The following is a 15,515-nucleotide window of genomic DNA, read 5'->3' on the forward strand; positions in this document are numbered from 1 at the left end:
TTAGATTAATCCGTCGATCGTCCGTCTTATAATACTTTGATAATCAATGAATTGTTCAAATCATCTTTCATGAAATAATGTCAAACATTCCTCTAATCCAGCTTTTCAATTGTGAGGATTTGCTGTTTTTCTTTGAATTTGGTTTGATATCTTTGGGTTTTGGATTGTTTGTCGGACAAAACAAGACATTAAGATGTCACTTCGGGCTTTCGGGGATCGTAACATTTTTCACAGTTTCCTGACATTTTTTGTGCAGCAACTAACAATTATTTTGATTATCAATTAATCTGTCTACTGTTTTCTTGATTAATCAATTAGTTATTTGGTCTTTTAAATGGCAATTGCCTGACCAACAATTCACAACCAAAAGATATTCGGTTTATTATCATAGAGGACTTAAGAAAACCGAAAATATTCGTTCATATTCATGTGGAATCAGAGAATTTTGGCATTTATTCTTAAAAAATGACTCAAAACAATGACTGGTTATCAAAATAGTTTTCGATTAATTTTCTGTCGATCGACTAATTGTTGCAGCTCCGTTTTATAGACCCAACAATTAAATGAGACAATTAGGATTTTAGTAATTTTATAATGAGGCAACAGTGTCGTGTTTCATGGTTCAGACCCTTTGACATGACATACTTAGTACTGTAATGTCTTTGAGTAAGATAATGAAACTCCTCCAGCTTAGAAGGTGCTTTTCTGTACTTGACCTTGACCTCTGACCCTCATTTCTCGTGGAACTCACCACTTTAATGGAGTCCATTATTAGGCCGATGAATGACGATGATGTGCGAGAAAAGGTCATGGCCCAAAATCAAATTCCTTACTGTAAACACATCATATTCGTTCCTTCCTGTTAGGCAACCAGTTGACCTCTAACGCGTCATTCTGTTTCGCTGACATCAATCATCGAGTGATAGAAATCGTGGCTTCCAGTCTCAAACATACGAGCACATTCTTCTGACTGCTTGTCAGAGGGGGTCAGAGAATCGACTGGTGAGTGAGAATTACCAGTGAAGGAGAAAAAGTTTATCTGACGAGTCCAAAAGGAGCTGTTTTCCTGTGTTTGTGCACGTCCACCGGTTCAGTTGAAGAATCTAAATCTGGTTGCGGTTGCCGCAGTCCAGTGCCGCTCGACAGACAAGTCCAAACCATAAGCGTCATAAACAAGAACTAAGAAAACTTCTGACCCCCCCCCCCCCTCCTCCAACATGCAGCCAACAGCTACTTCATGCTGCTTTTTTCCAAAGTGATAACAAAGAGTAGTTTTTTCTCTCCTTCGCTCTGAAATGTTTCTGACTCACAGTTGCCCCATCGGAGGTTCGCTGCCTCTTACCCGTGACTGACACCTCATCCTGCCTCCTGCATGAAAACAAGGAACATTTTGACATCTCGCCTTCTGCCTTCCGTTTTGCTGGTGTTGCAATCTTTACGCAACATTGGGGAGCCTTTGGGGGGGGGTTTGGCCGTCCAACGTTGTTTGTTTCCCCTTCTACCTTTTCCAGAGTCCACAGTGACCTGGGGGGTTATCCAAAGCTCCACGGACAAGCCAGTGGTATGGCTTTTATTAATAAGCGCAGTGCTTACGTTGTGGAGAGAGATGATTAATGTGTTAAGCAAAAAGCTGGCTTGTGTGAATGAGCACCTGACTACACAACAGTCAGGCTGCTGCTTTCTCTGTTCTGCTGTTTGTAATAATTCTCCACCGAGATGGATTTAAGTTCGCTTATCCGCTAGTTGTGTGTGTATGTTGGCGTGCGATGTCCTGTGGAGTAAACTGCAGTGTATCACAGCTCACTGATTTCACCCTGTGAAGCTTGTTTCTTATTAGACATTAATTCTGCTGTTTGCATTTTCTGTACAGATCGTAATTGCTTCTCTTAAAAGCCACTTTTCATATTGATGACGTGGGAGATGAAATATGCCAAAACTAAACGTAAAGGTGATAACAAATCTAGTGCTGAAATGATTAGTTTATTGAGAGAAAATGAAATTCGGACTATTTTAATGACGGTTGAGTCTGTTATCAAGTAAAATGATGAACATTTAATGGTTTCAGCTTCTCAGATGTGAGGATTTGCTGCTTTTCTGTGTTTTAAGTCATTGTAAGTTAAATATCTTGCTGTTTAGACAAACCTTAAATCTTAATTCACCTTCAGCTCTGGGAACTTGTGATAGGCAGTTTTTTTTTTTAACTATAAACTATAAAAAAATAATCAGTGTATTAATTGTTAAACAAAGTAATAATTGGTTGCAGCCAGAACTCTCATATCTCTACATAGTTTAGTCAAAATCATGAAATGTTGACAAAGCTTTTCAAACCGTGGCTCTCTTGTTGTTGTTCTAGTTTAAGTACAACTAATGTTTTAAACTGTTATGCCAAAAAGAAAAAAACCCAGAAATACTGAAAAAATTATGTAAGTCTGACTAATACGTGCAGAGCTCGTGAACAGTGTCTTACAAGTTGGCGTCTTTCCTCGTTGCGTTGATAGAAGTCAGAATGTTACCAATCATCTGAAGTTATTACATTACTGTTAACATTTTACAGAGTATTAAAAAATGAACGTGAGTCAAATGTTTTTGAACATTTTGGATAAAACTAGCAATTAGTGATTTTTATATATGATGACATTAGAAAATACAAAACAGGTTTCACTGAAATGTTTTTATTTCGCTGACAACCCCCCCCCCCCCCCCCCCCCCCCCCCCCCCCCGGACCACAAGTGGCCTGATGTTGATAATATCTTTTTCCCCATTTTGCAGCAGTCAGGTTTTTATGTTTCTTAGCCTTTACAAGCCTCTGAACCATTTTGATGCCTTAAAGGAGAGTTTCACAGGCCGCCCCTGTAGTTTAGGGGTTAAGACGCCGTGTGAGCTGCAAAATCCCTCGTTCACGTCTGGCAGGGGACCTTTGCAGCCTTTCTCTTGTGGTGCTATCTAATAACAGCCCCCCCAAAAAAATACATTTAAAAAAGGGATAGTGTCACATTTTTTCAAGTGTTTGAAGCAATAGGCACATATCTATGTTGAAACAGTAATTGGTCGCGTTTTAGTTCATTTTAGATCTGTTAAAAAAGATTATCTTTGTACAAAACGATCTCTTCCCTCAGCGGAAATGCTTAGTCACTCTCTCGGTGACTCATCAGCTCTCTGGGGTTTCGACTTGTTTCTACCCCCAGCGTAGATTATATGACCATGCACAGATGGTCAGCAATGCTCAATTAAGAATTATCTTGCGTGCCATAAACACTGCATAGCAGCACTTTTTTGGGCTAAAATGGTGAAAAATACACACTGCTTTAGAGTAAAAAAAAAAAGTTGTATCAACAGTCTTTTATTTGGCCATACATTTAATTCATTTAATAATTAATATACATGATATATACAGAAGCAAACAAAGACGTCCCTGTCTTTGTTTAACCATCTTGCAGTAAAGGTTGGCAGTGCATTCTTGGCCTTTCTTTTTTCTTTTTCTTTTTTTTAAAACAGTGTCATTGAGTTTTTCTTTCATCCTCACACACATACACACACACTCACACACATGTGGCATCAGACGGGTCAGAGCCATATGATCATGTGTTCCTGCTGCAGGGGGTTCTGTGCGTCTCGTCGATCCAGTTCGGCCTCGTCTCAACCGTCTCTCTGGTCTGCTCATCTGCGCCAGTACTGAAGAGAGACAGTGGGGACAGTTTCAGATTTTAACATGGTGAAATTAACTTTTTAACATGTTGAGACTTAGCTTGTCAGATCCTGTGTTGCATCTTTTAATCTTTTTTTACATTATCAGGTATTTTCTTGATCAATTTATTGGTCTGTAAAAGAAAATGCTTGTCACAATTTCCCAGAGCCCAAGTTAACACACTCATATTGCTTGTTTTGTTCTACTGACAGTCCCAAACTGGGAAACATTCAGTTTAATATCATAAAAGACTAAAAAAAAAACAGCAAAAATTTACTTCTGAGCAGCTGGAACTGGAGAATTGTTGGCTTTTTTTGCTAAACTCATTAACAGATTATCAAAACTGTTGCAGATTTATTTCTTTATTAGTCTTTTTTTTCCAACTCTAGGTTCAAGTATATGTCATTTTTAGTACACTTACCTGAGCAAACTTGTGTATCTGCTCGACCACAGCAGCAAACAGCGCGCCCACGCTCTCGTCAATCAGACTCTGCATGTAATGGACCGCCTCCTCGTCCGATAGGTCCAATCTGAACTTGTCTTGCACCTTGAGGCGTAATATTAAACCACATAAATGTCACTCATTATTTATTGTACTGGGCAGCTTAATACTTTGGCAGCTGGAAGTGGAAATGAGAGGCAACTACCTGATTTTTATTTCCATCAATCCTGTAAATCTCGATGTCACCGTTATTTAAGGTCAACCAAAACTTCCAACATGTTTTCATCTAAGCAACAAGGGTTCATCTGCTTTTAAGAGCGGAAGGTACAGAACCAGTCAAGAGTTTAAACATGTTCTCATTCAAGTGAAGGGGAAGTTATGTCCAAACTTTTGACTGGTGCTGTGTACAGATTTCTGTTGTAGAGTGGTAACACTTTGACTTTAAGTCCCACTATTTAGCATTTATAAGCAGTTAAACAGTCACACTATAATGTAGTTATAAGCAGCATTAAAAGGACATTTGAAGTAAAACAGTATTTGTCAATAATTATAACTTCTTCTATGAAGACATTTTATATTATTACAACTGTGTTTTACATTTAACAACTACATTATAGTGTGTTATAAACAATTAAGAGTTTATATATTGCTTATAAATGCTAAAGCTTTAAGTAAAGTGTAAAAAGTGTGATTTGAATTGATGTCTGGATCTTAACAACATATAAATGTATCAGAAAGAAAATGTGAATTCTGACGAAATCTTTTTCAAAACTGCATTTTATCTACGTGACACCAAAGCTCCACTGAAAAAACATTTTTAATGAGACAGGGTGATAAGATTCATTAAGCATAACAACAATCGTACCTTCTTAACAGTCTTGTCCGGCTCCAGGGCGATGTCAGGAATATTAGCGTCCACCATGAGAGAGAACAGATTCAGGATCAGGTTGGAGTATCTGAAGAAATGGAGGGGAAGATATTTTACCGTAGTGGTTAAATACAGTATGTGTGTTTGTGTTTTTTAATGTTTTCAACAAAGATAATGTTTAGTATCACTGTTGTAATGTAAGTAATGTTTCTGTAAAGGCTTTTCTCTTTTGTGTCAAATCTGTGTGAACCAACAAAGAAATGTGCTCAAAACAGTCCCTATTTTCAACTGCCTCACTGTGTGATAATAATGTAACTGACTGAAACTGAAGCTTAAATGTCTCCTGTGATTTATTTCTTACTTCAAGCAAGTTTAAAGTCTTTTTTTTAAAGTTTTTTTTAAAGCTACAATGACATATGATATCAGTGGCTGCATTAAAAGGAAGGAAATCAACACTTTGGACACTTGTTGGTAATAATTTAAATCATGCAAACCCACTGCTCTGGTAGAAACATCAGTCTGTGCACATTCATAGTTTGAAATTAGAAGCTCGACTCTTCTCTACATCAAAGTGAAGTTATTTCTGTTAGTGAGTGTGTGTGTGTGTGTGTCCGGTCTCCTACCTCCTGAGGTGCAGGAAGGCGGTGTAGCACTGCTTCCTGAACTCCTGGTACTGCTCGCTCTGCATGCCTCCCATCCCCTCCACCATCTCTTTACTCAGCTTCATGGGTGGCGGAAGAGGTTTGGGGTCTCTGCCCAGGATGTAGCCGAAGTCAATGTGGAAGAGTTTCCCTGAATGAAGAGAGGAGATGACCCCGAGAGTCCATACTCAAAGCTTGTATTTTTTTCCAAAATACTGAGGAAAAAAATGTTGAATAAACTCTGATCTATAAAAAAGCATGTTTGCCTCACCGGTCTTTGTCAGCAGCAGGTTGTCCAGGTGTCTGTCTCCTACTCCCAGGATGTATGTGATGACACAGTAACCGGCTGGAAGGACACACAGCAGTGAGAGTAAAATGAATTAGACCTCTGGGCTCATCTGCAGGTAGAGAATAAGCATTAAAACCGCATAAACCGACTCACCACAGCTCTTGACGTACGTGTCCATCACCTCTGAGCTGATGCCGTACGGCCCTTTTTCACTCGGTGCGTGTTTCCTGAAGAAGCTCTGTCGAGACACGATCAAAATGAGAAGTTATGGTGTTTGTCGGCAGAAGACAAGAGCGTTTTGATTGTGAATTACTGACCTGGATGTTGCCTTCAGTAGCCAGGACTTCTGCGACAGGAACCGACTGGACAAACTGCATAAAACCTGGAACAAGAAATTCAGTAATTAAATGTGATGATTGCCAGATATCCTTTATAAAGAGATTATTGATTTTTATGGAAGAAAGAAGGACAAAAAAGCTTGTGCTAATTATTACAATAAGAACCTATTTTCTCCCAAACAGTAATGCATTGTCTTAAGTTCTTACCGTGTTTGGTGCTGGTGGCCAAAACTTTGTAGGGCGTCAACTTTAGGTCCAGATTCTCTTTTCTCAACAGCTGAAAATCAAAAACAAAACAGTGTCACTTCAAAACAGAATTATACAAAGAAATAAAGTTCAAGCAAGCAACAGCTGTGTTATCATTCTTAAAGAGTAATTAATTTCTCATCTGTCATCATATTAATATTAAAGTATTCTTACTTTGTCCATGAGGGAGATGATCTGAAGGATGAGCTGGTCCTGTCTCAGGTCGTCTCCGTGTTTGAAGATGACCGGGTACATGGCTCCATCCTCGGCTTTGAATATCAGCTTGGCTGGCATCAGAGCACTCTGACACACACACAAGAAGAAAAGATTCATGAATGATGTGTCACACAGATATTCGATGGAGTGAGGAGAAAGCTGAGCAAACTGGATCATACTGAAGATGAAGATAAACATTTCTAAATGTTCCGATAGAAAAGCCTCTTGAGGACAAACAAAAACACGTTAGCTCAATCTACAATCTGTCTTTTATGCTTTCAATGTCCAGTTATACAACAAATAAAGTTTGAGGGCCATTAAATGCACAAGTGACGCTGTGTACCAGAGCCTTGAATAGCATGTTTGCCTTTACATTGTAGCGATTTATTAGGGGTGAAGTTTCTCGTACCTTGAACAGTGTTGCTGTCTCGGGGACGATGCCTCTGATCCGGATCTGAGGCTCCAGAGGAAGAGGAATCGGCTCGATCTCCGAAAGATTCACCTTCTCGTTGTCGGCCAGCAGAGCCTGCAGCCGCTCCGTCTACAGACACACAATATCAGTGTGTTGGTGGGCGGTTACAGTTAAAACCAAACACCAGAATCAACGATGTGTTATTGAAGTGTGAAACTGAATAAAGTTTGGAAGATTCTGTCGACAATCCACAACAAAACAACCTCTAATGAAAGCATTTTTGACATATTTGCACATTTTCTGAAATGATATACAAAAACACAAACTGCATTATTCAAATAAGTATCAAACCCAATATACGCTGAGTCATTTTTTGCACTGTTAACATGTTCTGATACCTTTTTCTTGCGATTTCCGCTCTCTCTTTGCACGGCTTTCATCAGCTGCACAAGTCTGTCTACAAAGGTCTGCTGGGCGGCCAGTAGTGACCGCATCACCCTCACACTCTTATCACCCTGGAGGGAAGAGGAAGTGTGTTTATGTTAGAGAAGTGGGCCATAAAGAGACAGAGATTGACTGTTTTGTTTTTTTTTCACAAGTATTGAGACATATCAGAGAGCCGACCTTGAGTAAAGCCTGGCTGAACCTCCTCATGACGTTCAGGTACATCTCGTGGGTCTTGGGATCTCTCTGCTGGGTGTCCTGATCCTCGCACTCCACTATGACATACCTGAGGAAGACGCACAGCTTTTGCTGACAAATGTACAAACAAAAACACATTCTCAGAAATAACAAACTAAGCTCATTTTTCAGTCAGAAAGCTGTTCTCACCAGTACAAGTAGTTGGCAAGCGTGGAGTTCTTGCAAGCACGCGAGATGAGAAACGTACACAGGTCCTGCTAAAAAGAGATACAAACACATATATACCATGTTTTCATGCTTTTTATTTTGTTTCATCAACTGGTGCATGTGAGGATTTATGCTGATTCATACTGTATCATCTCTACTTCTGTTTTCTATCACATTTTGCTTCTTACCTCCAGATTCTCACTGTCAGCTCCTTCCTTGCCTTTCTGCGTTGTAGTGGAAGGTCCAGACGTGCCAGAGAGGATCTGGGAACTACACAAACAGTAAAAAGAGACAGAAACAATCAATCAATGAGCAGACAGAGAACGTGACAATGCAAAACTCAGGCTGATGAGATTGTGTGTTCGGTACAGACAGAGGAAAGGACATTGCTGTTTTAATGTCTGAAAATAAGATTTGTTTCTTGATTTATTTTTGGTCAGCACAGTTGCAGAGTTGCACTTCTCTGCATCCAGCTGACAGCTCGAGATTCTGGCCAGAGCTGTAGATCCGTGCAGACTAATGCCAGTAAAATCACAGTACCCAATGAGTTCATTATGGTGTCTAAAAGAAAAATAATCATATTTTGCAAATCAGCAAATACTCCCCAGGCCAGTGAGCGTTTCTGAGATAAAATGAGATCCAGGCTGTAAAAAACTAAATAAAACAAGAAAAATAAATCATTGGAAGTAGAACAAACGTGTCATTTTTAAACATTTTTAGCAACTGGCCGGAAGACAACCTCCATGTCTCTATCAGTGTGGTTGGTAGCGTTGACTTATTTATGATCCACAGCCAGAGTAGCTGCTATAACGTTGTAGCATCCAAGTGCTGACCTGTCCAGTGTGGAGTCATCTGAAAGTCCCTGGCTGTCTCTCTTGCTGCCTGGCTCCAGACCTCCCTGAATGTCACTGAAGTTCTCGTACTTGAGCGCCTGGACCAGCTGGAGAAGATACATCAGCAGGTCCTAGAGAGAGGAGATGGGAGTAATTATAGTGACAGTACAACTGGAGTTTCTTAAATTTTAAGAGATATTTTCAATAAAACTGGTGAAATGGACCAAAAAACAGACCTTGATTTGTGTTTTTTGTGATTTTAGTTCACAGTTTAAGCACATACTTGGTTATACTTTGTGTCTCAGGAGACTCTAAACATTTCTATCCACACATGATTTCACTCCTCTTGACCCCTCCTCCCCTCCCCTCCCTCGCTCTTTAACGCCTACCTCATCATCTGCCTGCTGCAGGCGTGCCACGGCGTAGCGTCTGACGGTGGGGTTGGTAAACTGTGAGGACAGCAGCTCCAGGGAGTCCTCCACATCCATGGGTCTCCACTTCCCCAGCAGCTCCAGAGCCTGCTTGGCCTCCTGGGGCAGATCCCAGTTCACACACTTGAGGAACTTTGTCAAAGCCTGCAGCGAGAGGAGGAGGAGGAGGAGGAGGAGAAAGAGGAGGAGGAAGCAGTCAACATGTGCAAGATCGTATATAGTAACAAGCACGAGGAGAGAACGTTAAGTGGTAACCGCAGAGACAGAAATAAACACAAACACACAGAGCGGTCGCACAGAAATCGACCAACACACCCACCTTCTCCTGAGTGGTGAGGTAGTATCTGAACTTCCACACCAGGTCTTGTTCTTCAGAGCTCAGCTGCTTGGTTGGAGGGTAGCTCACAATGATCTGTCGGTGCACAACATCGATTTTAGCCATTAACACTTGCTACAGAAGCAGAGTCTGTAATGACACAGCTATGAAGACACTTGCAGGGAAAAAGGGAAAAAAACAACATCAGCTGAGGGGAAATTCTGTTCTGCATGTGCTTTAATTAACGACTCTTTTATGTCTAAGCTAGAGCGCCTTGTTATCCGTCTATTGAAAAGATGCTTGGATGCTGAAAATCAAAGAGCTATGAATGGTTCTTGAGTATTTATATCTGTATGTTAAAACAGTTTGTTCTGGCACTGAGAGTTCAAACAGACATAGTGCATTAAAGCATCTGTCATACTGCTACAGTGATAGCAGCTTCCTGTCTATGTTGTTTCATGACTTCAAGAATGATTTTGCATGGTTGCACTCCAGCCTTTTTTATCAGTGTTCTATTGTTGTTTAAAAGCAATAAGACACTAAACATCATATTTTGACCAGTTTTGCACTATACTGACCAGGTTTTTTTTGTAAAGTAAAGTGGGTAAGGTCTACATAAGGTGCTTTACTAATAACTTATTGTTTGATTTAATGATATATATAACCTAAGTAAAAACTAAACCGCTAGTTACTTACGTTGAGCTGGTCACGTGTGGCAGCGTTGGGCTTCAGGTCGTGATCTGAGGGCCCACTGCGGAGGCTACGAGCCAGTTTGTGATGCTTGCTCTCGACTAGGTTCTCCTGTGAGGAAAAGTAACGCAAACATAATTATATATTGTGAATTAAACATACAAATCTACAAGTTCTGACCTTCTTTTTGCATTTCACCAGCAACATCATTATTGCATTTTCTACAACGTAAGAGCTTGTTTGTGCGCGTCTCCTCTCACCATCCCCATCTGTGGGTCGGGGACTTTGACGATGTCGCAGCTGGTGAGAACGGGTGATGCATCATCTCCATCCTGAGTAGGGATCAAGTACAACACGCCAATCAGCTCACACAGTTTCCAGTGTTACCATAACGCTTATATGATCCTAGTTACATGCTTATAAAGATGAAAATACCTTTTCATAATAGACAATACTGTATTCTTTGTCATTCGTCTTGACGCGGGGGAACTCCACCATGAGGTACATGAAGTTAGAGCTACGTTTCTCGCTCTGCAGAAAAACACATACCAAGAAAGATTATGAAAAGATACACAGATAATCCTACTGAATAATTCACTGCATTCCTCCAAGATCATCACACTGATAACCACTTATATCGAGCGTCTTTTTGGTGTGTTTGGAAACAGAATCCACCTAAACCGACTCACCTCGTTGATCATCTCAATCTCTCTGAAAGTGAGACGGTCCAGCCAGTCCACCTTCACCATGTGGCCCTGTCGATGGGCCTTCGTCAGCTGTACGGAGACAGAGACAGAGACAGAGAGGGAGAAAGATGGCAAGAAGAAAGAGGGCAAGGGGATGAGAAAAAGGGTTAAATGAAATATATATATATATAAAAAAAGAAAAAATTGAGGTAACAGCAGGGTGGCTGGTGTGCAAACTGCTCGATCCATAAACATGCACAAATCCAGTGGCAGCAGCCAATCCAGCATCTCCGGTCGCACACTCAGCAGCCAATCCACTCATCAGTCAGTGTGGATGTTGGGAATGAAAGCACACGCTTTGGCCATGAACAGGAAGCCCACAACTCAGCTGGTTAGAATTAGTACTCACTCTTAAAAACAACATATGAACTGGTAGCAGCCTAGAAACATCCTCGGATATGATTTTTGTCGACCACACTCAGGGTGACTGGGATACGGAGAATCGATTGGAAAAAACAAGCCAATCAGATAATGTTAAAGTGAAATGTACTTCCTGACGTTGTCCCTGTAGATTCTCCAAAAAGCAGTTGGCTAACGTATCTTGTGTCCACATACAAATGAAGTCCATGCATACACACGCGTACATAAAATACAGTATGGCAACAGCAGAAAAACTCGTGTGTGTGATGCTTTCAAGAACGCAGCCGTACATCTTGACAGACAACAGGTGCTCACACCAAAACCTGAGTCAAAATGTATTTGTAAATGCTTTGTATGGGATTATCCTACTTATGGGTTTCCCACATAAAACAAAGGGATTTAATAGAGGAAGGAAGGATTTATTTAGTGTGAACTTCCCTGATACAGTCTGAATTGTCTTAATGTAGTAGTGAATATGAATAGAAAATACAAAGATTTATTTTCAAATAAATTTTGGCCAAGGCCTTGTTTACACACACACACACACACACACATACAGTACACAAACACACACACATTCTGCATTACCACCACTAACTCCTCCACTTGTACTCACATCACTGAGTACCTCCAGGTCAGGGCCCTGGAACAGACGGTGGTTTAGACAGGGCTTCGTATCGGAGGATTCCTCTCCTTTTCCAACGCACACAATGTTTTTTCTTCAATCCCCCCCCCCCAACCTCTTCTTTCAGCCATTCAGTCACACACACACACACACAATCCTATCATCTCCTCCTTTCCTGCACCAATACACTCCCTTCACTCTCCAATCTTTAGCCCTGCTCTCCTGTTCACATATATACTGTACCTTAGCCAGTCTGCCCATCTGATCCTCTGCCAGACTGCTGCTGGTGCGTCCTGGCGTGGTGGTGGGCTCCCCTCCGTCCCCCTCCACACCGGGCCAAACCTTCAGGTCATGCATCCCTTGCCGGAACATACTGGAACAAGACAGGATGAGGGCTTTTAAAACTACACCGTAAGTTTATTTTGTTGTTTTTTTTGTGTGCTCTTGCTTGCCAATTTGGGATTTGGCTTGATGTGAATTCAAAGCTGATGTTTCAACACGGGAGCAAAATAAAAAACTTTTTAACACAGTTTTATTCTATCAGTAACAAGTTTGACGCACCCATATTTGCCAAAGAGGGTGACAGTGGTTCCCCCGACGGGGACGGCTCTGCCGGGCCCATAGATGTCCCACACTGTGAGAGCAACCTGGGCACTCTGGGGAAGGTCTGGGTACTTGACTGGAAGCCGCAGCCACTCGTTCCAGCTGCACAGAATGGCAGGAGAGAGCGCAGAGAGAGCAAAACATAGAGAAAGTGTTAGACAAAGGACATAAAGCTCTGAGCAACTGAAATCCAATTTTTCTGAAGCTACAGGAAAAAGCACAAGTTGTTGTTGGAAGAAGTTGTGTGCCCATGTGCTCTAAAGAAGGAAAAATATGAGGCGCACACACACACAGACACACACAGACATCTTGGGACTCACTTCCAGCGAGTGCTGAACGCTTTGTACGAGGTGCGAACGGGCAGGGCGAGAGGTTTTCCTTCAGCGAACACCTGACAGGTGACGTAGAGGTCCGAGCAGTTCTCCTGGTAGAGGCCAGAGAACCGCAGCATCGGGTCTTCCAGCAGGGCTTTGTAGCTCTTCTGCTCTCGCTTTCCTTCTAAACTGCCTCTGGAGAAGGAAAGAGGAGAAAGATAAGATAAGATAAGAGATTGTTTGAAATTTTGTTGTTTGCTGATGTTATCAAGAGCGGTCCAACTTGTCCTCTCACAAATGATTCAACCTCGTCTTCCTAGAACTCATTTTTACAGTCTGGACTATCTTAATTTCATTTTTCAAACTATTTTAATTTAAAATAGTTATGATACCGAAAAAGCAGGCTGTGCAAACTTAAAAACTGGCCATAGTTCACCACTGCCTAACTAATTAGACTATTTTAATGCAATAATTACACTCATGAGCTACGCACATGATTTTAATAAAGGGACGATTGTGCTTTCAAATGAGAGTCCTCACTAGGAACATACCGTCTGAGTCATGGTGGTGAAGGAAAACATTCAACACCATGAAACATAGACTGAGTTGATTCACTGGAATCGGATCATATTTAGAGGGTGAAATATGTTTTAATATTGATCACCTAATAATCAATTTAGTAACTATAACTATTGTAATTATTTTCATTGTTTATGAATCTGTAAATGATTTTATCGATTTACCAATTAATCATTTTGCCTATATAAAAAATTGTAAGTGCGTCTTTTGTTGAATCAATAGTTAACGACCCAAAAATACCCAAAAATGCAATCTGCAATCACATAAATTAGAAAAAAGCAGCAAATACAAACACTTGAGAAGCTTGATTAATGACTTGAATGATTAATCAAGTATAAAACTAGTCTGAATAGTTGGTTTTCTGTTTAATCTACTAGTGTTAATTGTTTGAGCACTATTCTTTTACCATTTATCAATCACTTTAATAACTTTATTATGACATAGAAATGCCAAACATCTTGTGGATAGACCTTCACAAATGTGAAGAGTTGCTTACTTCACACCTGGCTACAGATCAGACTATGGCTGCAACTGATCAGTCAATCTGTAAATTAGTGTGTCAGTTTATCAATTAATACTTCTGCCTGTGCAAGGTCAGAAAAATAAAGAGAAAAAACTGCTTTTTTGTTCAGTCAAGATCCAAAATATTCAATGTCAATAGAGAAAAGCAGCAAATACAAACATCTGAGAAGCTTTATCACTGACTTAAATGATTAATCGACTATAAAAAATAGTTGGAATAGTTACTTTTCTGTCTCATGACAAGTGTTAATCATTTCAACACCATTTTTTATTATAGTTTCGCTACTCAACGAGTGTTATTTGATAGACAGACAATGACAGTACTTGTGAGTGGCTCTAAATTGTTACTAACTGCTTAAAGTGAGACAAACATGTCAAAGAAACATGTTTACACACACACACACACACACACACACACACACACACACACACACACACAGCAAACACAACAAGCATCCTGTCAAGTCACAAGATAGATTAGTTAACGTTACACTGCATGACTGAAACAAGACGCCTGAAGTACACAACTTACATCTTAAGTTGAACGTTGATGTCCAAGTCACAGCTGTAAACATAGTTAAATTTATCAGTGTCCATCTTCCGACGGGAAAACACTCAATTCTAACCAAAAACCTGTCGACTTCAACATGAAATCCCGGACGGTTATATGAGACTTTTCGAGCGGTTGGTCTTGCGACAAGGCCTCGGATCAGCACAAAAACACTCCTCGGTACCCAGTTTAAACCGTTTCAACCGTTGGCCACACGGATAGAGACGTTAACAAACTGTATACGACTTTAAAAGGATTACATTAAATGCCTTGTGTTCACGGTAAAGACATTATTTTAACCTGCTGTCTTACCGGGCATGATTTGATGTTTTTGATAGCTACACAACAACACAGCAGCAACCGACATATATAGACAGGCTAAAGCAGTCGATTTCAGATGCAGCGGGAATGAGGAAACCGAGCCGCCGATCGGTGAATCGTGGGTTGATTTGTCGAGTCTGATGAGGGAAAGGAGGAAGTGGAAAAGAGGCGGGTGTGTAGCACGCTTATTAAAGGGACACCACGCTTAAAATGTATATTTATCTTTGCTCCATAAGCATTAATTATTAATGTATTTTTGAAAAATGATTTACTTACTAATGATATTTTACTAAATCCCTTTTTAGTTAGAAAATATTTATTGATGGATTAATATTTCCTTTGTATATATATATATTTATGATTCCTGTTTTTATTGCCCATTATAATTTCAAATAATGAATTACTGAGATTTAGTCTATTGCAATCATGCAATCATTCATAAATTTGTAAATAAATGATTCTATTGTACAATTAGATATTACTTAATGAAATGCTTTATTGTTATTTCCGCAACACTTGTGGTCTTCCATACATGTTTTTCTTTACTTGGTGCATGAATGAACATGAGGTACAGTCTTGAGAACAAAATGCTGAAGGGGTGCACAAACAACAAATAAATAAATAAATAAATAAACATAA

General features: G+C 40.2%; 1 protein-coding gene across 3 annotated transcripts; it reads right to left on the minus strand.

The window, feature by feature from the left end:
* Positions 1 to 3,324: 3,324 nt before the first annotated feature.
* pik3c3 (phosphatidylinositol 3-kinase, catalytic subunit type 3) lies at positions 3,325 to 14,947 on the minus strand. 3 transcript variants are annotated; one of them, XM_067580523.1, is made up of 26 exons: positions 14,538 to 14,947; positions 12,911 to 13,099; positions 12,549 to 12,692; positions 12,231 to 12,360; positions 11,979 to 12,005; positions 10,946 to 11,032; positions 10,692 to 10,787; positions 10,517 to 10,588; positions 10,263 to 10,367; positions 9,570 to 9,662; positions 9,209 to 9,394; positions 8,820 to 8,950; positions 8,175 to 8,256; positions 7,969 to 8,033; positions 7,762 to 7,867; positions 7,536 to 7,652; positions 7,135 to 7,266; positions 6,684 to 6,812; positions 6,471 to 6,540; positions 6,243 to 6,307; positions 6,079 to 6,163; positions 5,908 to 5,982; positions 5,619 to 5,787; positions 4,993 to 5,083; positions 4,107 to 4,232; positions 3,325 to 3,672 (listed from the first exon to the last, which is right to left on the minus strand). In XM_067580523.1, the coding sequence occupies exons 1-26, from the start codon at positions 14,600 to 14,602 to the stop codon at positions 3,658 to 3,660; spliced, it is 2,652 nt and encodes an 883-aa protein (XP_067436624.1). In that variant the 5' UTR covers positions 14,603 to 14,947; the 3' UTR covers positions 3,325 to 3,657. The 3 variants fall into 3 exon arrangements, with proteins under 3 accessions (XP_067436624.1, XP_067436623.1, XP_067436625.1); XM_067580522.1 differs by having other exon boundaries at positions 7,969 to 8,036; XM_067580524.1 differs by lacking the exon at positions 11,979 to 12,005 and having other exon boundaries at positions 7,969 to 8,036; positions 14,538 to 14,946.
* Between the last annotated feature and the right edge of the window lie 568 nt (positions 14,948 to 15,515).

The sequence above is a fragment of the Thunnus thynnus genome, chromosome 22 (genome assembly GCF_963924715.1).
Source record: "Thunnus thynnus chromosome 22, fThuThy2.1, whole genome shotgun sequence".
NCBI classification, from domain to species: domain Eukaryota; kingdom Metazoa; phylum Chordata; class Actinopteri; order Scombriformes; family Scombridae; genus Thunnus; species Thunnus thynnus.

Coding starts and splice junctions, on each gene's coding strand:
- pik3c3 (XM_067580522.1), bottom strand. CDS start 14,602: ATGGACACTGATAAATTTAACTATGTTTACAGCTGTGACTTGGACATC. Junction 12,006..12,230: donor AGATGGGCAGACTGGCTAAG/GTACAGTATATA, acceptor CGTCTGTTCCAG/GGCCCTGACCTGGAGGTACT. Junction 6,813..7,134: donor AGACAGCAACACTGTTCAAG/GTACGAGAAACT, acceptor TGTGTGTGTCAG/AGTGCTCTGATGCCAGCCAA.